The sequence below is a fragment of the Gopherus flavomarginatus genome, chromosome 4 (genome assembly GCF_025201925.1).
Source record: "Gopherus flavomarginatus isolate rGopFla2 chromosome 4, rGopFla2.mat.asm, whole genome shotgun sequence".
Classification (NCBI taxonomy): domain Eukaryota; kingdom Metazoa; phylum Chordata; order Testudines; family Testudinidae; genus Gopherus; species Gopherus flavomarginatus.
This window is the reverse complement of record NC_066620.1, coordinates 55727230-55748694: the sequence shown is the minus strand read 5'-3', so window position 1 is coordinate 55748694 and position 21465 is coordinate 55727230. Positions and strand designations below refer to the sequence as shown.

The following is a 21465-nucleotide window of genomic DNA, read 5'->3' as shown; positions in this document are numbered from 1 at the left end:
AACTTGCTGTTCTGCATAAACAGGCCCAAACTATGTCTGGCTCTGTAAGAGTGCACTTTACTGAAGAGAGAACACAAGGAGACCTCTTACCATCACTACTGCACTTACAAAGGGACAGACATATTTGGGCTATTAGTACTCCAGTGAATGTGAAGAAATATCTGGCAAATGCTGCTCACAGTACAGGCTTTATTAAAGGCCACTTCTTACTATGCCCTCCCAGGACATCTGGAGACAAATATAGCACTGCCAGGCATCACTATTCAAGGTGTCTCACTCCTTCCACTCCCCAAAATGTCTCTGCCTCTTACAAGGCATAGGCTATATGACTTGTGATTTTAAAGGTTTAGGCCCCAATCCTACTAACGTTTTACTAATGCTGAGCATTCTGTTCTCCTGATTTAAGGAAAGAATTATGTTCAGGGGGGAAAATAGGCAAGGGAGAACTATTTTAACTAAATTTACATTCAATTCTCATTTTCACAAGGCAAAATTCAACAGATAAATAAAGAAAAATTACCCGAAGTGCAATCTTCTGAATTATAGTCGCCTTCGTCTCTTCAGCTACGTATCCACGTGGTGGTAATACCGTTTGCCAGCCAAGTTTGCCTCTCAGCCTCAAAATATGTTTTATCACATCATCATCAGTTGGTTCTGGTGTATAGAGTGGGGGGGGGGAATCAATTTTTAAAGGAATCTTTTTACATTTGTAATACATACCCAAACAAGGTACATAGTTGAGTAAAATAAAGATCAAGGAACAAATTCACCAGGGGGATGAATACCCACAAATTAATTTGAATTATAAGAACAACTGATGGTAGTATATATCAGATGAAAGTACTGTTATTCCTACCTTACAGATCCATCTATCTACTATATTTCTGGACTGTTATATACAATAAACCAGGGGTTCTCAAACTGGGAGTCAGAACCCCTCAAGGGGCCGTGAGGTTATTACATGGGGTCCTACAAGCTGTCAGCCTCCACCCTAAACCCCACTTTGCCTCCAGCATTTATAATGGTATTAAATGAATAAAAAAAAAGTTTTTAAATTTATAAGGGTGGTCGCACTCAGAGGCTTGCTATGTGAAAGGGGTCACCAGTACAAAAGTTTGAGAACCACTGCAATAAACCTATCATTAGAAACGCACAACACTGAACTAATTAAAGCACAAATTCACAGTATCTTGAAGGTGCCACTAACAAAAGGATAATGTATAACAAAAGTTAAAGGATCTCTCTTAGTTCGTTAAAGGCTATCCCCTAGCAATACCATACACACTACTCCATATTAATGTGAGACGCACCAGGGCAGGTTAGTGAACTTTGTGGTTGATGGAGTGCTAGGACTATTAAAAGTAAGTATGTTCCCTGGAGCCAAATACGGGACCACCACATCTCTCTCTTACTCCTTCATGAGAACTGAGTAAGGTCCTGAAATGAGGATAAGGCATTTCTGTGCACCTTCTCCTGATGAGGTAGTTGCTGGAAGGTAGGGTTGGGAAATGCTAAGCTTACTATCACCATGGTGCTCAACTGAGATTACCAGGAGTAGTGAAAGGAAAATGGCAGTTAAGACTTGAGCAGCACAGGGAGACTTTTAGAAAGACTAACTTGTCTCCTCTTTCCTCTTCTCTCCATCGGTATGAGCCCACTTTGGGGGAAGCTAGCCTGCCTTTCTGTTCACTGGGATAAGTCAGCCTCAGCTCCACCCCACTCTAGGCATCATTAGAAGGGCAAATGGGTCAGAGCTAAGGCTCATCTATGTCTATCTACAAGACAATTGCCATTCTTAACTCCATGTGGTAGAGTTCAGTGCCTATGTAAGCAAAACAATGGTGGGAAGAGAGGAGTAGGAACATAGGAGGATTACTGAAGTACACACAGTCCTATCCAGACTACACCAGGTTTTCTTAATTCCCACAGTGAAAACGCCAGAGCTGCCCCAAAATCAATAAGATTATCCTTGCCAGGCCCCCCAGCAGCAGGTGCTTCAGCAGTAGGGTGAGGATCCAATAGTGGGGAGAGAAGTGTGAACAGAGGTTTCTTAGGCTAGGTCCACACTGGAACATAAAGCCAGGTCTTTGGGGGACTCAAGCCATAGGCTTGGTTTCTGTAGAATTTCTGAACATGGGTCTCGCTTGTGTGTCCACAGTGCACTATGCAGACTGAGTCTATGAGTCTATGAGTCAAACCAATAGCACTATGTTGCTAAGTGACCTTGTCAGCTGTAGTCACTCTAGTCCATTGTTTGCGGTGCACTGTGAGAAAGCTTGACTATCCATCCCACAGCACTTGAGAGGAATTTGTCATAGCCCAAAAAAACACATCCAGCTGAGATGACTTTTGTGTCTGCATTCTCCCAGCAACCAGAGCCAGCCATAGAGGAGTCACCATTTGAAGAACTTACCCTACTTGCATTTTCACTCCTGTGTCAGGAAATAGGCAGAGCATCCAAGAGATGCTGGTGGACATAATAGCAGTGTTTTCTGATCGACCAAAAGGCATCTTTTGGAGGAGGACAATGACAATACAGATGCAGCAGACTCCAACTGATGCTGCTCACAGCCCCTGGTATATCTACTATTGCCCCCTAGATAGACTGGTGCTTCTGGAGCAGGGCCACAAACACAGACCGTTAGGATCATATTGTCATGCACACCTGGGATGACCAAAGCAGTGGCTCCAGAACTTTCCCCATGAAGAAAGGAACATTTCTAGAGCTTTGTGGAGCAGTCCTCCAGCATCATGATACACACATGAGGGCAGTCAGGCTGCTCCAGAAGTGGGTTGCTATAACCATCTGGTAACTAGCCACTCCTGACATCTCCTTTGATTACCAACTTGGTGTTAGCAAGTCGATTGCTGGGGCTGTGGTGCAGAGGTTTCCAAGGCAATCAGGTATGTAATCTACCAAAAGGTGGTGAGCATGAACAATGTCCCTAAGTAGCTGCTGACTTTGAGACAATGGGGTTTCCTAATTGTGCCATGGGACTCATATGCCCATAGTTTGCCCTCTTCAAGGAGCACAAGAGTACATAAATCACCAAGGGCACTACTCCATGTTATACGGGCCCTTGTCAACCACTGGCTGAATTATGGATGCCAATATGGGTTGCACTGGAAAAGTTCATGACACCAAGATTTTCAGCTGATTGAGATTCTACCTTCCTGGACAGGCAGGAAAGCTATTCCAAACAAATGATATTGTCATAAATGGAGTAACTTTCCCCACTGTTTTTCTAAGGGACCCCAGGGATCCCTTTTGCTTGGGTTTATGAAACCATATCCTGATCTTGGAGGCCCTGACAAAAGAAGATTGAGTTATACTTTACCATTCTACATCTGCTGAGTTGAAGGTGTGTTTGGCAGAAGTAAAAGAGGTTAAAAAACAACAAAAAGCCACAGGTGACTTCATGGTAAGGGTCTACTATAGACCAGTAAATCAGAAAGAGGAACTAGATGAGGCATTTCTAGAACAAATAAATATCCAAAACCTGGTAGAAATGGGGGACTTTACCCAGATATCTGCTGGAAAAGCAGCATGACAAAATAGACCATTTCCACTAAATATTTGGAATGTAGTGGGGACAACTTTTTGTTTCAGAAAGTGGAGGAAGTAACCTGAGAGATAGCGATTTTAGACTTGATTCTGACCAAATGGGAGGAACTGGTATTGAATATGAAGGTGGAAGACAATTTTGTGTAAAAGTGATAGATTTCATGACTCTAGGGAAAGGAAGGAGTGAGAAACAGAATAAGGATAACGGACTTCAAAACAGACTAACAAAAACTTGGAGAACTGGTAGGTGAGGTCCCATAAGAAGAAAATCTAGGGGACAAAGGAATTCAGGACAGCTGGCAATTTATCAAGGAGTCAATATTAAAAAGGCACAACTCCAAGCTATCCCAATGCCATGGAAAAATAGGAAGATGCCAGTATGGCTCCATCAGGAGCCCTCTAACTGACTTGAAAATCAAAAAGGAATCTTACAAAAAGTAGAAACAGGCAAATTGCTAAGGAGGAGTACAAAACAGCATACGCATGTAGACACAAGAAGAGGTTTTTTTAAACATACTAGGATACAAAAATAAAAGACAAAGGAGAGCACAGGTCCTCTACTTAATGGGGAAGGAAAGCTAATAACTGATCACCTCAGGAAGGCTGAAGTGTTTAATGTTTATTTTCCTTCAGCCGTCACTAAAAAGGTTAATGGTGGCCAGATACTCAACTCAATTAATATTAGCAACAAAGTGCAAAAACAAAAGCCAAAATAAGGAAAGAGCCGGTTAAAGACTATTTAGAGAAGTTAGGTATATTTAGGTGGTCAGGACCTGATGAAATTCATGCTAGAGTACTTAAGAAACTAGCTAAAGCAATCTTGCAACCATTAGCAATTATATTTGAGAACTCATGGAGAATGGGTGAGGGTCCAGAGGACTGAAAGGCAAAGATTGTTTGCAAAGAGTTACAACGGGATCTCACAAAACTGAGTGACGGGGCAACAAAATGGCAAATGAAATTCAATGTTGACAAATGCAAAGTAATGCATATTGGAAAACAATCCCAAATATACAAACAAAATGATAGGCTCTAAATTAGCTGTTACCACTCAGGAAAGATCTTGGAGTCACTGTGGATAGTTCTCTGAAACTATCCACTCAATGTACAGTAGCAGTCAAAAAAAGCTAATGTTGGGAATCACTAGGAAAGGGATAGTAAATAAGACAGAAAATATCATATTGCCCCCATATAAACCTATGAATACTGCATGCAAATCTGGTCGCCCCATCTCAAAAAAAGAGATATTGGAATTGGAAAAGGTACAGAAAAGGGCAACAAAAAATGATTAGGGGTATGGAACAGCTCCCATATGAGGAGAGATTAGTAAAACTGGGACTTTTCAGCTTGGAAAAGAGACAACTAAGGTGGGATATGTTTAAGAATCCCCATCACTGGAGATTTTGAAGAACAGGTTGGACTAACACGGGTCAGAGATGGTCTCTATTTACTTGGGCCTGCCTCAAAGCGCAAGGCTTAATGCCTTTTCGAGGTCCCTTCCACACTACATTTCTGTGATTCTGTGACTGAAATCCTGCTGGTGCTGTTTACAGAACCATTTGGATTCCAATTACATCAATGCTGTCCACATTATTGCGGCTTGCTGTGCTCTTCACAAAGTTTGTGAATCCAAATGTGAGCCATTTGTCACTGAGTGGACCTCTGATAGTAATAGATTGCTGAACCGGAACACTCAGCCAGAAAATGCACCTGTCATAGCTGGAGCAGGATGCTCACATGCAACAGAAATCAGCAATGCTTTGTGCGCTCACATTATGGATTTGCATGGATCAATAGAGAAGGGAGATTAGTACATTTATGAATGTATTTGTACAGCAAAGTTAACAGTAAAGTAACTAGTTGCTGTACATTACAAATGGATTGGATGTGATTGTCACAATTTTTAAATTATGGATGAAATGACTACTCATACAATGGAGCGGAACAGTGGTTTGTGTGACATGAACAGTGAATTTTCATTATGGACTGACTTGAAAAGATGTATTGAGAAATTGAGCATGGAAACAATTTCCCAGTTATGCCTTATGTCTTTATTCCTTGAAATACATATATCACTGTATATGATGTGATGCAGTGACGGTAATAAACTTTCTTAATAAAATAAAAACTATTTTTAACATGCTGTATTACAAAAACACCAATATTAAAGACCCATCAGGCAGACCAGTTGCTATTAAAATGCCTAAACCTGTAATAATATAATGCATAACAAACACTTAACAGTGCAAACAAATAAAGCTCTTACTTCTGGGTTCCCTTTACTCTTCCTCCTCATTCACCATGCAACTTGGAGCTGTTACACAGGAATGAAGGACAGCAAGGAGCGCAGGACCGCAAAAGGTACATTTTCCCTGTCCAACTAGCATTCAGGCCTGTTTTCACGGGCCACCGAACTATGATATTGTCCAACACAGTGTTATGAACCACCTCCTTTCCTGAGATGTTCATAACTGAGGTTCTACTGTATTCCAAAGGGACCTTCAAGAAGAATTCAAAAGGAGGATGCAGTATAAATTTTGTCTTTATAGAAGGTGGTATACTGTGGGTCAGCCATAAGGGACTGAGCTTTTTCATTCATCTAGCTGAGGTGATAGCTATGAGGAATGTCATCTTGAGGGAGAGGTGGAAGAGTGAGCAGATAGCCATTGGTTCAAAGGGAGGTTTCCTTAGAGCATTAAGAACCAAACTGAGGTCCCACTGTGGGATGAGCTTCTGTACAGGGGAAAAAAGTTGGCTAAACCCTTGAAGAATCTAGGTGCAGCGGGGTGAGGAAAGATTAAGAAGCCTTACACAAGCGAAAGGCTGTGACGGTGGTTAGGTGTTCTTTAATCTAGCTCACTGATAGATCATGTTTCTTTAAATCCAATAGGTAGTCCAGGATCTTCAAAAGTGGAAACTCTGAGACCCAAGAAGAAGAAAAAGAGCACCAAGAATGGAAGAATTTCCACTTCTGAATGTAAGTTTTGTGGGTAGTAGGTTTCCATTAGACAGGAGAAATGACTAGACTGTTCAAACAGGTTAGCTCCATGCTCGAGAACCATCTAGGAACTATGCTGTGAGGTTCAAGGAGAGGGTAGGATGGATCAGGGTCCCTACCTTCTGTGACAGGAGATCTCTCCTGAGAAGTCAGACAGGCATTGCCAGAGAGGTGAAGGAGGTTTGAGTACTACACTTGTCTTGACTATGATGGTGCTATGAGGATGACCCTCACTCTTTCCTCTTGTAGTCTGAATAAGGTCTTAAGGATGATAGGTAGAGATGAGTAAGCATAGAGCAGGGCAGGGAGGCAGTACATTATCAGGGCACCTCCCAAGAAGTTATGGCCATATTCTCTCTTAGAGAAAAGGCAGCATTTCACGTTCCTCAGGGTAAGAAAGAGGTCTACTACTGGGGAACTCCAGGTCTGGAAGATGCTGTGATCCTGAGGAAGTGTCTGCTCAGAGAGTTTGTATCTATATTCTCAAGACCTGGAAGACCGCTGAAATTTCTCTCTCATGGAACATGCACAGTTCCACAGCCTTAGCAACTCTGTGTATAAGGACTGGGATCTTGCTCCACCTAGTCAGTGGATACAACACATTGCTGGCCTGTTGTACAGCATTACCCTGGCAGAGTGGCACTGTATGGTGTGAAGGAAGAGTTGGTAAGTGTATCTCACTGCTCTCAGCTTCAGAATGTTGATATAGAGCAAAACCTCTTGTGTGGACTACTGCCCTGGACTGTGTCCCCTTAGAGGCGGGCTCCCCATCCCAAAATAGAAGCATTTATTGAAGAATCTTTAATGGAGGATGGGGTCCAGAGAATGCGGTTCACAAATAATATTTCAATGGATACTTCTACCATCCGAGAGAGTCCAGAACTTTGAGGTACCATAATATGTTTGGAGAGACCATGTACGTTTGAGGTATGCATAGATTTGTAGTCATGTCTGAAGGCATCTGAAGTGCAGTCTGTCAAACAGATAGCTAAGGGTTAATGTGTCTTTCACCTATAAAAGGGTTAACAAACAGTGACCTGAAACACCTGACCAGAGGACCAATCAGAAAACAAGACTTTTTCAAATCTGGGTGGAGGGAAGTTTTGGGTGTGAGTCCTGTGTTCTTGGTCTGTTCTTTTTCTGGGCTCTGAGAGTGACCACAGGAATCTCCAGGCTTTCTAATCTTCTGTTTCCAAGTTGTAAATAGAAGGATAGTAAGATAATAGGTTTATATTTCTTTTTTGTATTTACATGTGTGTAGTAGCTGGAATGTGTTAAATTGTATTCTTTTTGGATAAGGCTGTTTATTCATTTTTTCTTTTAAGCAATTGACTGTGTATATTGTCACCTTGATACAGAGACCACTTTATGTCTTTTTCTTTCTTTTTATATAAAGCTTTCTTTTTAAGACCTGTTGGATTTTTTTTTTAGTGGGGGCTCAAGGGGATTGAGTCTGCAGCTCACCAGGAAATTGGTGGGAGGAAGAAGACAGGAGGGAAGAAAGAATCTCTTTGTGTTAGATTTACTAAGCCTGACTTTGCATACTCTCTGGGTGAGGAGAGAGAGAGATTGATCTCTCAGTACTTGTGTTTCAAGGACTTGAAGCAGGGAATATCCTAGAGTACCAGGGCAGGGAAATCTGGGAGGAAGTAAAGAGGGAGAAGGGAAGTGGGTTATTTCCCTTTGTGGTGAGATTCAGGGCATCTGAGTCTTGGGGGTTCCCCAGGGAAGGTTTTGGGGAGACCAGAGTGAGCCAGACACTGGAATTCTGGCTGGTGGCAGCGATATCAGATCCAAGCTGGTAATTAAGTTTGGAGGTTTCATGCTAGCTTCTCATGTTCTGAACTCTAAGGTTCAGATCTGAGTAGGAAAGTTATGACACAGTCTCATGTAAGGCATGGCAAACATGGAGGCAACATGTGCCCCAAGGGTTGTAGGCAGGACCTTACAGTTGTTTGTGGACAGTGTCGTATCATTGAGATTAGACTGAAAAGTGGAGAATCCAATTTGGGGAGTTAGACTTCGTTGAGCCTCTCTAGACTCACTAGCCACCAGAGCCTATTTCTCTGGACTGGTGTCAATGTAGACTTCTTCTGATTGACGTGAAGGCCTAGAGACAAAAATAGGCCTATAGCCTTGGATGCTGCAAACTAGACTTCTACAGCTAATTGACGCTTGAGGAGCCAATCATCTAGGTATGGGAATACGACTATAGCCCATTAAAATAAAAGGGCTATCACTGCTGAGAGAAGCTTTATAAAGACCCTATGCTCTGAAGAGAGCCCAAAGGGAAGGTCTCAGTACTAGTAGTGTTTGACCATCTGTGCGACGGATGGATGACTACATGAAAGTTGGTTTGTCAACCTCGACCTCTAGGATACCTATCTCCCGGATCTACAGATTTATTATAGTGGCTAACATTATCATCCTGAAATGCAGGTGCAGGTGCTCAACTTTCTCAGATCAAGGATCAATTGCCATTATCTACACCTCTTGGAAACTAGAAAATAGCTGGAACAAAAGCCTCTTCCAACAAACTCAGGGGAAACCTGCTTGATCACCCCTCAAGAGTAGGATAGACTGGCCCTCCTGTTTCAAGAGGTTCTTGTGTGAGAAGTCCCTGAAGAGGGACGGGGAAGATGGATAGAGTGGAAGTTTATGGAATATCACACATCGATGACCTCAGAAATCCATCTGTGAGGTAATCTGTTCCCAGACAAGAAGGAAGCTGGACAGTCAATCCCCAAAGGGGGGTTGGATGGAATCACTCAGCACAGGTTTTGGAAGGGTAGGAAGCTTGAAGCACTCAACCAAGGCATTGTTTCTTGGAGGGATGTGCAGATGATGTTACTGTGGAAGACTGAGGTCCCTTCTTTGGAAGCCTAGATCTCCTTCTTTGAAAGTCAAAGGGTCTGGGAAAAGTCTGTGGGAGGTTGTATTGGAACAGCCTAGATCACAGTGAGGTATGAGACCCACTAAATCACCTTTGTTTCAGGGACATAAATTCCCAGTGACTGCTGGGTAGCTGTCAAGTCCCTCAGAGAGTGAAAGGAGGAATCTGTGTCAGAAATGAATAGTTTGGGTTCCTTTAAAGGTAAGGTCTTCAACATTTTTTGCACCTGTCTTGGGAGACCAGAAACTTTCTGCTTGACCAGGATCATGGCTAGGGATCTAGAAGCTGTATCCATGGTATCTAGGTTAACTTGGAGGAAGGGTCTTGGCTATCAGCTGACTCTCTGAAATGAGAGCCTGAAACTGTTCCTGCTGATTCAGTAACTGATGATAAATAAAGAGAGTGAACTTAAAAAAGTGTTGTAGTCATACTTTCCCAATAAGAAAGGGAGGGACAGTATGGTGTAGCTTTTCCTTCCAAGGAGATCTAACCATTTGGATTCCTTTTCTTAAGGTGAAAGAATGAAATGCTAATGTCTACTCCTTTCATTTGCCACATCCACAACCAAAGAATTGGGAGTGCAGTGCAACAAAAAAAATTCTCCATATCCTTAAAGGAGACATAGTACTTCTTTATCTGTTCACCTACAGGTGGACTGAATAGTGCCAAGTGTTTGCAGACTTTACGATAAGATGATACCAGGGCCTCACTGACAGAGGGCAATATTCAAAATGTCCCAAAGACTTAAGTCTCCTATACTTCCTCTAACAGAATCTGGAGGGATTCTGCCAGGAATTCCATGTGGTCTTGAAAGCCACAAAAGTTGTCAATATGGGGGAGGAGGGAAGAGGGACATCACTGCTTCATCAGGAGATTAAAAGAACTTAGCTGATGAGGCAAGGTTCCCTCCACCTGGGGATCCTGCTGATCTTGACTGTTTCCCTGTGGTGAGGGTGTATAAGGTACCCAAGGAAGAGCATGAGGTACCAGATGGCAATTCTGCAGTACCAGAGGCTGGTCAGATGGTGTCTGAGAATGGTGCGGTACCAGTGGGTGTTGGGTTTTCTTGGTAGTTGGAGACCTGCAAAACTGCTCTCCGAAGTGCCCCTAAGGATTCTAGAAGGCCCACGAAAAATGGGCAGATAAGTAAAGATTCCCCATGGATATTCAGAACCCCTGATCCTAGAATGCCTGGTAGCATCCCAGGAGGCTTCATCCAAATGCTGGCTCAGTGAGTGGAGGGCAGAAAAGGAGCCCTGCTCTGAGACATTAGAGTCTGAAAAAGGCTCATCCCTTGGGCTGAATGGTGGCACCTCAAACAAAGGTGCCAGTTCCATACACTGGATGTCCAATCCAGTCTCAATCCATCTAGATAGTACCAGAGTAGATCACTGCAATGTAGACTCCAGTACATGCCATAACTGAAGTTTTAAACCTGAATTGTCAGAATGCTAAAAGCCAACGTAAGAACCTAGACAGTCATCTGAATAATGTTTTTAACATCTGAGAACTCAAAAACAAACACATTTTTAACCCTACAAGCAAAATCATTTCTGGATTGAGACAAAGCGTGAAAAATATTAACCCTAAAGGTAATTTGCAGGGAAAGTTATAAGCCGCTGACATGTCTTTCAGAATTAAAGTGCCATCTTAACTAGAACTATCCCACAGAATTTTTAACAAAGTACACAACTGTTCCCAAAAAGACATGGAGACAAATATTTTTTGGTTACATAAGTTTGCATCTGGAGTAACTCCATTGTTTTCAATGGCATAACTGAGAAAATAATTTGTCTCTGTGATACTAAGATTTACGTACCTGTTCTATCATAAGAGTAAACTTTTTCCCTAATAGGTTTGTTATGAGATGTTCCAGCTTTCTGTTGTTTACAGATCTTTGTATGGCAACTTGGTTCTGAAACAACTGTTTGAATTTCAGTCTCTTTATCATCATCTGTAACAAACAAACAGTTTAAATACAAGTATTATGCTACTAACAGTAGATCGTGAGGCCTCATTTGATTTCTGAAAAAAAAGTTACAATTTTATAGTTAATATACATTCTTATTTACATTTATGCAATTTATATTTTTTCAAAGAACATTCTAATTTAAATGTATTTTTAAAATATCACTATATGTAAAATCTATAACATGTTCACAGTAAAAAAAAGTTAAAAAATCATAAATACTCCCCTCCTTCACCCCAATGAACACACTGGAAATCCACATTAAACTTCTTTTGCTGTTACAATGGACCAATCAGTATTAAAGCATATAGTCTGAACATGTATTTTACCTTCAACAGTTTTGAAAAAAGTAAGAGTGTTCCTTGTCTTTTTATATTTTGCTCTTGCATTTAAACTTCCGTCACATTTGATTCTACTTGCAGTCAAATGAGAGCTGTGACTTAATAGAACATGAATGGACCATTAAGGATTAAACTTTTTCACTTTCAGAGAAAAAGAACCCAGTATCTACTTCTTTAGGGGCCCAATTCAGCAAACCACTTATGCATATGCTTAAGTGTATCCCTAATAAACAAAGGCCTTAAACACGTTTAATCAGTCAGACTTACGCACATTTAAAATAAAACATGTGCTTCTGTGCTTTGTTCAATTACTGAATCATGGCATGCCATCACCATGGGCCCAATTCTGCAAGTCACTTAGCACCCTCAATTTCCATTTTTTTTGCTTACAAAAAAAGTCTGCTATAGTCCCTTGGATCATCAGCCCTTCCTTTCAGCCTCATTTAAGGACTGGTCCAAACTCAACTGAACTCCCTGAGAATGGTCTTACCACTCTCCTGGCTCCATATGAGCTTTGGCTTAGGGCTTAAGTGCCTGATTTTTCACCCACCAAAGTGAACTGCAAAACTTCTACAGATTTTTATAAAGCTTTTATTCTTTCCAGAGGTGATTTTATTTTGTATTTATTTAAAATACATTTGGAGGGAAGAAGGTAGTATTTTTCAGCCTTTAGGAGATGGTTATAAACTATTTTTATCACCCTCCTCTCAGGAAGTTCACCATAAAATATCTTGTCAACTTGAATACACAGACTTAGAGAAGATTTATTTTATATAGATTAGAATTACACGTGCATGTAATTTTGATATGTGGAGGTAAATTTTTCACTTGAATAAATATATTTTGCACACACATTGGAGTTGATACTTTGAACCGTAAAAAACATAGGGATCATACCTCTCAGTGTCTTTTCATCAAAAAAAGGGGGGGGGGAAGTGTGTTGCATATTTCTGTTCCACTCAGCTGTGTGCGTGCCCAGTGCACCTGGAGCCGGAGAGTTCTGTGTAGCCAGACCTGCTGGGGTGGAACATGCACCCTTGTTCAGAGCCATCCCAACCCTCCTTCACTACCTTTACAATGGAATCATGATAGAATAGATTCTGAAGCAGAGGAGGAGGAGATTGGATCATGAAACTAACATGTACATGCATCTCAAGTAACCATTTTTTTCTTCTTTGAGTGTCTGCAAATGTATGTTCCACCTCAGTGACTCCCAAGCAATATGGAATGGTGGTGGGGTTGGGATTCTATTTGAATAAAGACCATAGGACTGCTTTCCCAAAGTTTGAGTCAGTTCTGGAGGCTATGGTAATAGCACAGTGCTTGGAGAAAGTATGCACCGATGAGCAGGTCACTGCTCTACGGATGTCTTCTGCGGGAAATCTCTCAAGAAGTTAAAGAAAGTTGCTGGTACCCTTGTGAAATAAGCTGACACTTATGAAGGAGGTACTGAGTTTGCTATCTCATAACTTGTGGTTATACATGAGGTTATCCAATGAGACCATAGTTGAGCTGAGCCCTCCTGTCCTTTCATACTGTCTGTACAGAATATAAATAGACATGGAGATGATCTAAAAGGATTTTGCTCTGTCTATATAGAAAGAGTGGGCACGACAGACATCTTGTGTATGAGGCCATCCTGTGTATGAAGACATCCTTACATGTATGCAGCTGAGGGGAAAAGATAGATAAACGGACAGTCTGGTTAACGTGGATACTGGACACTACCTTTGGAATACATTTTGGATGGAACCGCATGAACACTTAGTCTTTAAAGAATATAGTGTATAGGGCCTCACCATCAGAGCCTGCAGTTCACTGACTCTTCTTGCAGAAGTAATAGCCACCAAGAAAGAAACTTTTGCTGAAAGGTGGGCGAAAGAGCCTCAAATGGAGGTCTCATTAGAGCTAGTAATGCCAGATTCAGGTCCCAAGGAGGAAACGGTCTGTTAGATGAGGAAATAGATTCTGCTATCCCTTTTAAAAATATAACCACTATAGGGTTAGAGAACATTAGTCATCATGGGACAGGAGAATGTATAGCTGAGATACTAGATAAATGTACTTTTAGAGCGTTAATAGACATTTCAAATTCCTTACAATGAAGCAGATAAAATACCCTGTATCTTTTCTGCTGAGGGGAGGAAGCTATGAATCTCTACTCAACCCAAGAAAAGTTTCCATTTACACTGGTAAGTATTCCTAGTAAACAGTTTCCTGCTGTTTAAAAGAATCTTCTGAACAGCTAAACAAAAACAAAAAAAAAAAAAAAAAAAACCACTCCAGTTCTTTGCAGTACAGGACAGCCATTCAACCTACTAGCATACATATCCTGAGCAATAGGAAAGCATTCATTAGGGAAACCAGACTGTGACCCTGTAAGGAATAAAACTGGTAGCACTTCCTGATGTATCTCATAACACACAGATCTACCTGGCAAGTTCTCCAAATTTGGAAAGTATCAGAGGGGTAGCCGTGTTAGTCTGGATCTGTAAAAGCAGCAAAGAATCCTGTGGCACCTTATAGACTAACAGACGTTTTGGAGCATGAGCTTTCGTGGGTGAATGCATGCATCTGAGGAAGTGGGTATTCACCCACGAAAGCTCATGCTCCAAAACGTCTGTTAGTCTATAAGGTGCCACAGGATTCTTTGCTGCTTTTACAGATTTGGAAAATGGATCTGGCTACATCGCAACAAAAGGACCACTCATGGCAACTTGCAAATGACCTGTCTAGATGATCTTCCAGTTCATTCTGCACTCCTGCAAGGTAAGTAGCTTTCACACGGATCAAGTTCGCAATGCAAAAATCCCATAGACAAGTTGCCACTTGGCAGAGCAAGGATGACTGCGTTCTTCCTTGTCAAGACAGAACACTGTTGCTATGTTGTCTGTGAGAGTGAGGCTTTTTCTCTGGACATGGGGTAGGAAAACCTGGACTTCCAGCTGGATAGCTGTCAACTCCCTGACATTTATGTAAAGAATTAGGTCCTTTGTATACCTTAACCCCTGAGACTGAAGAGAACCCAAATGAGCCCCTGTCATAAACAGATAGCTAAGGGTTAATGTCTCTTTCACCTGAAGCAGTTGACCAGAGGACCAATCAGGAAACCGGATTTTTTCAACTTTGGGTGGAGGGAATTGAGTGTCTGAGTCTTTGTCTGTCTGCCTGCTTTCTCTGAGCTTTGGAGAAGTAGTTTCTACTTTCTAGTCTTCTGTTTCTAAGTGTAAGGACAAAGAGATCAGATAGTAAGTTCTATGGTTTCTTTTCTTTGGTATTTGCATGAATATAAGTGCTGGAGTGCTTTGATTTGTATTCTTTTGAATAAGGCTGTTTATTCAATATTCTTTTAAGCAATCGACCCTGTATTGTATCATCTTAATACAGAGAGAACATGTGTATGTATTTTTCTTTCTTTTTATATAAAGCTTTCTTTTAAGACCTGTTGGAGTTTTTCTTTACTTCAGGGAAATTGAGTCTATACTCACCAGGGAATTGGTGGGAGGAAGAAATCAAGGGGAGATCTGTGTGTTGGATTGCTAGCCTGATTTTGCATTCCCTCTGGGGGAATAGGAAAGTACTTTTTGTTTCCAGGATTGGGAACAGAGAGGGGGAGTCTCTCTGTGTAGTTTCACAGAGCTTGTGTCTGTGTATCTCTCCAGGAGCACCTGGAGGGGGGAAGGGAAAAAGGATTATTTCCCTTTGTTGTGAGACTCAAGGGATTTGGGTCTTGGGGTCCCAGGGAAGGTTTTTCAGGGGGACTAGAGTGCCCCAAAACACTCTAATTTTTTGGGTGGTGGCAGCAGGTACCAGGTCCAAGCTGGTAACTAAGCTTGGAGGTTTTCATGCTAACCCCCATATTTTGGACGCTAAGGTCCAAATGTGGGACTAAGGTTATGATAGCCCCTCAAAACGGGGTAGCTGCATCCTTTAATATTATTCCCAATGATTGAGAAGGGACAAAATGAACTCCTACACAAGTATTGGCAAGGTTTATCTACCAGTCTAAAGAGTCTAAAATGTGAGAGATACATGTTTTCCAATGAGAATGGCTCAGAAAAAAATACTGAAGCCAGCCAATCTTGTAGAATCCTGAGATGCAACGTGACATACTGGATTGCAGATGTTCAAGAGACCATGCATCCCAGAAGCCTCTAAATTCCATGCAGCTGTGATTGGGTAAGTCTTGAGATCTAAAACAATGGATCAAATTGTCTGACTCTGGAAGGAAAGCTCTAGCTGGGGTAGAGTCCAACACTGCCCCTATAAATTCTATCCTCTTAACTGGTGGAAGGATAGATGTTTTCTGAATTGATCAACAGACCCAGTGCCTTGAAAGCTGATTGAATGAGAGTTACACTGGACAATAATTGAATCCTGGAATGGCTTCACACAAAAGTCAGTCATCCAGACAGAGATAGACTTGGATTCCTAACCTTCTCAGGAAGGCAGCTACCACCATCATATATTCTATAAAAATCTGAGCACTGTTGACAGGCCGAAGGGCAGCACGGCGAACAGGTAATGAGATGACAGGAATCTGAAATATTTTCTGTGGCCTTGATAAATCACCACATGGATATAGGTATCCTTTAAGTTGAGGGCGGCATATAAGTCTCCAGGGAGGGGATAATGAAAGCCGACATGATCCTGCAAAACTTTATCTTTTTAGATATCGGTTGAGTTGATGTAGGTCTAAAATTGGTCTGAAACCTCCCTGTCCTTTTGGGATTAAAAAATAGAATCCCATTCCTCTTTAACATTGAGGCATCTCGGCTATGACTCCCACCAGGATGAGAAATTGAACTTCCTGTAGGAGGAGGGCCTTGTGAGAATGGTCCCTGAAAGTGACGGGGAAGGAGAGGGAAGAAAAACTGAAGGATGCATCCAACTTCCACTGTGCATAAGACCCATTGGTCCAAAATAATTTGGGACCAAGCACCGAAGAAATAGGATTGTTTGTGAACAAAGAGGGAGAAGACACTGGACTCATGAAAACTGGTCTGGCATCCTCAATCAAATCATCAAAACAGCTGCTTAGTACCCACAGGGCACTTAGATGGATCAGGAGAAGTCCATCTGTGCCTATAACTCCTACTCTCTTTTCCTCAATAGGTCCTGGCAAGGTGCAAAAGAACAGTACATGAGATGGCTGAGGAGCCTGCAAAGTCAGCCAAAGTGAAGGAAATCTATGTCTGGATAAGCAAAACCATACTCAAGGATCAAGGGCCTCCACAGGGAGCCCAACAAGGCCTGTGTGGGCATAGCATGAGTGGCCAGCAAGAAACTCAAAGAAGATCTCCCACAAGACCAATGTCAATAAGCATTTCAACAACACAGTAACAAATGTGAACTCCATAAGCATTCTTAACAGTTTTACCATGAAATCATAGACAGTTCTCTTGGGCATTCCAGTGTGTTTTGTCTCCCAGGCAAGCTGGTCTTAGCAATAGTTGATTGCTATATACTAGAGATCATAAAAGATTCAAGCTGCTTCCAGGCCCAAGAGACCAGTCACTTACCCCAGGTCAATTGGTACCTTTGATCTCACACTAAAGACAATGCTTGTTGCTAATCCTATACCAAGCTAAGGATTTATTAACTAGGAAAAAGAAATGAGAAAGTTATTTATAGGTTAAAGCAGGCAAACATATAAACACAAATGAGTTATAGTCTATGGTTCCAAAAGGTGAGGGTTATAGTAATCTGTCAGCACTGAATGTCTTTTAGGGCTATCCCAGCTTGACCCTGGGGAATCTGCTTCTGTTTCATAGCTCCAGCTGTCAGAGTCCAAACACCAAAAGAGATCAAAAATGTTCTGTTCACTATCTTTATGTCCTTCTTCCAGAATACAAGCTAATGGGACGAGCCCTTTTGCTCTTAGCCTGTGGAGGGGCAATTAGCAAAGTCTTTGTATTATGATGTCCCACAATGGCCCACTCAGTTTTGGTAGCCCTGCCTGATGGGCAAGAGACTTTCCCTTCTGACAGGTTGACAGTTTCAGGGCAAACATTTTTACACTTACAAGGTAATATTTACATTTTTGCTTTACAGCATGTGATAAAGATATTATAAGTGAGATTAATGCATGCAGCAACTTGCATGCATTTCATAAAGTCTAAATACTAAACATATTGTTTTATGTTCAATACCCATCTTAGTCACATTAACACACAGGTAAAACAGACTGGCTGCCAGCAATGAATTTGTCAGTGCCTATCTGAGGCCTAAAACCTTGGCAAGAGCCAGCACCTGGTTTTCCAGCACCACACCCCTCACCTCTCAGACCCTTGGAGGTCACCATAACAGAGGTGACACCAAAGGGGGTCACAGCAAGAAATAGTTTGGGAACCACTGCTACTGTAATCTGACTCAGAAGGACACACAATAGTCTTATGTCACTGGAGAAGTCATGGTACAATGGGTAGGTAATGCACTCTGCTTGCAGCTTAAACAAATAAGGCTTAGCTGACAACAGCATAGGGGGCTGCCTCAAAGTCAGCACAGAACCAAACATCAATGCTATGGTGACATGTACAGAGAACTGTGCATGGTGTGACTTTGGTACCAATGGTTGTATTTGCTGCAGTATGAACCACTAGAGGTGCACCGATCAGGTGTTTGAAACAGTTGGTACCAAGACCAAAAGCTGCAGTGGTGCCAGTCACAAAGTGAGTCAACGTTAGTGCTGAGACTAGAGTCAGTGCCAATACAGAAAGTGAAACCAGTACCAATTCTGGTTCTGACCTCAGTACAGATAATGCCACTATCATAGTCAATGTGGCTGAATCACAGCAGATTATGGTACTGATAGGCATACATCTACACCTGCAGCATAAGCCTCAGGTGTAGTCAGTGCCAATAATCCAGGAGCCACAGAGAATTGCTGCATCATAAGTCTGTAAGAGGCCAGACAGTGCCAGAACTGAGATGGTACTGGGGAGTGTCAGGCCAAAGATGATGCTCTAACCTTGGTATGGATAAGAGCCTGGGGAAGATTTTTAGAAGAATGTCTGTGTTCAGGATCCTTTTTAAGACCCAAAGAGCTCTTTATTGGTTTAGGGTGAGTTTCAGGTGTCAGTTGTTTCTGAGAAGTGCAGAGAGATGGGGAGAGCTTCCATTTTCTCATAACAGACAGATCCCACTTTCTCATGTTTTTGAGAGCTTGAATGAAGAAGGCACTTTTAGGAGTAGTAGTTTGAGATCTTACTATATCAGGCAGTACTGAGTCAGAGGATGGTCTCATTGCCTGCTCTATTACATACTTCCTCAGATGAAGCTCTCTTGACTTCTGAGTCCTCCTTTTAAAAGGCACAACAGATGCCACATCTTTCTCACAAAGTGAACTTCCCCCAACTACAATAAGCAAGAAGTGCAGCTGTCATTGTTAAGGATAGACACCCTGCAAGAGGGGCAGTGTTTAAATCCCAGAGACAGCATAAAGCCAGTGTTTCACCTCTCAGACTAAAAGAGAGCAATTTTGGCAGGGTGGAAAAAAAAATAAAAAGAAAACACACACTGAAGTGCTAAAAATGATACTATTACCTATTTACAAAGGAAAAAACCTCTTAAGACGAGAGAAAGAGACCATGACAGAACACAGGGAGCTCTAGCTTATAGTCACAGTGAGAAGGAACCAAAGAGGGGTTGAAGCTGCTCCACCCTTCAAACACTTGCCAGGAGGTACAGGACACGTGATCCGCAGAATTCTCTGGCTTGAGTACACTGGATGCACACATCCCTAAAGTGGAATACACATGCACAAGCACTCAAGGAAATAGCACCATTTGTTAATGATTCCAAGACGTGTCACTCTCCTAGTAAGCAAGCAAAACTTAATCCAATTCCATTATAACATCTTGTGCAGAGGCAGAATGAACAAACATTAATACTACACTATTTTTACAGGGGACAAGTGATTTATAATCACTGTATTATGCCAAATACTAACAGCACAGTCAGAAATAAATAGTTTAAATTTAAGAGCATGAGTTAGAATATGATGGTAATTTAAATAGAAGTATTCATGATTTGTGGCCTTCTTGTCACGAATGCACAGAACGCAATTTTTTCTGATCATCATAAAAATTATCCTAAGTACACTTATACCAATACAAAACACAAATTTGATTTTCTCTCGCCTTCTTTTTCTGCCATTTTAAGCTTATGTTCATTATACTTTCCTTCACTATCTATGGAAGAAGACGCTGATGTGCCAACAACATGCTGAACTTTTTCATGAACAGGTATCATAGAATGTTTTTTTCCAGTGTCACTCTTCAGCTCTAAGGATATCATCGTCTCACACTGAGCCATTTCAGGAGATTCTCTCAGTCTTCTTGAGAGTCTAGAATTGAACAAGAAAATTATCCTGTATGAATAATTTGAATATTCAATCAAATAAGAGAAAAGAATAATTGACTAGGAGAAAACATATATGCAATAGTTAACATTTACAGTTAAGGCACAACTCCTCCTAGCATGAAGTGAAAAGGTAATTCTCTATGAAGGGAATATACTATTTGGGGAAAAAAAAAACAATCAAGCCTGGTCTACGCCTATAACTTAGGTTGATATAGTTGCATCACTCGGGGTGTGAAAAATTCACTGTTAAGACACACATTTAAGACAAAGTAAGCCCCAATGTAGACACATTCTTTTGTTGACCTAACCATTGCCTCTCGAGGAAGTGGATTTACTATAGCAATGGAAAAACCCCTTCCATTCCTGTAGTGTCTACACTACAACAGCATCACTACACGTGTGCCAATGTAGCACTTGCAGTACAGACATACCCTTAGATCTCCTGAAAGAAATTACTGCCCCTCCCGAAAGGAACTTTAGCAGTGGTTAAATCTACAGAACATTCTCATCACTACTTGTATGGGAGGAAGTTTATGATTCGGAAAGACCACTCTTCCCTGCAATGGTTCTTTAGATTCAGCAATCTTGAGGGGTAACTTGTCACATAGCTGGAAAAACTGCAATGCTGTGATTTCACAGTTACATACAGGCCTGGGAATAAGCATAATAATGCCAATGCCTTGTACAAATCACTTTGTTGGAACAGCTTATTGCAAACACTGCCCTAAGCAGGAGAGCAAGGAATTAGTTGCTCAAGGGAATGAGTACATTCAAGAAAAGATGGCAGTTGCCTCTCATTCCATAATTTGCAAAAGTGAAAATGTTCCTGGTTCATCCACTGAGACAGTCAGTCAATGTGGGGTTGCAAGAATGGATTCTACAGCAACGAAAAGCTTCCCAAAGATGGGACCCTCATATCAGAATAATGTGTGAGAAACACAGCCACCCCAGAATAGAATATCCCTTAACAATACAAACAACAAAAGCACTCTGGTAACAGTGAGAAAGCTTGGAGTTTAAGAATAAATATTGTATCAGAGATGGGGAAAATCAGCGGTGATGAGTATAAAAACCTTAGCCAATCTAAGACAGAATTTTTATTGGATAAAATGCTTGCAAGAGCAAGAAAGAGGAAGTTACTCACCTTGAACAGTAACAACGGTTCTTGGAGATGTGTCCTCCTACAGGTGATCCACTGTAGGTGTATATGCACCCCTGCGCCTCTAATCAGAGGTTTTCGGTAGCAGTGTCTGCTGAGCCCACATATGCACTTTCCCTCCTTCGTGGTCTGCCTTGAGGCTATCTAGCACTATGTGGATGAAGTTTGTTTGTTCA

The 21465-nt window shown here is 41.5% G+C and overlaps 1 protein-coding gene across 1 annotated transcript in view; it reads right to left on the bottom strand.

Annotated features, from left to right (window-relative positions):
- The window catches only part of DNAH14 (dynein axonemal heavy chain 14), a 490898-nt gene that overhangs the window by 452144 nt on the left and 17289 nt on the right, over positions 1 to 21465 (bottom strand). The window contains exons 4-6 of the mRNA XM_050948398.1: positions 19908 to 20113; positions 11276 to 11410; positions 521 to 654 (exon numbers count right to left, since the gene is read on the bottom strand). Of these exons, the coding sequence (XP_050804355.1) occupies positions 521 to 654; positions 11276 to 11410; positions 19908 to 20113 (475 nt within the window). The remainder of the gene's footprint in view (positions 1 to 520; positions 655 to 11275; positions 11411 to 19907; positions 20114 to 21465) is intronic.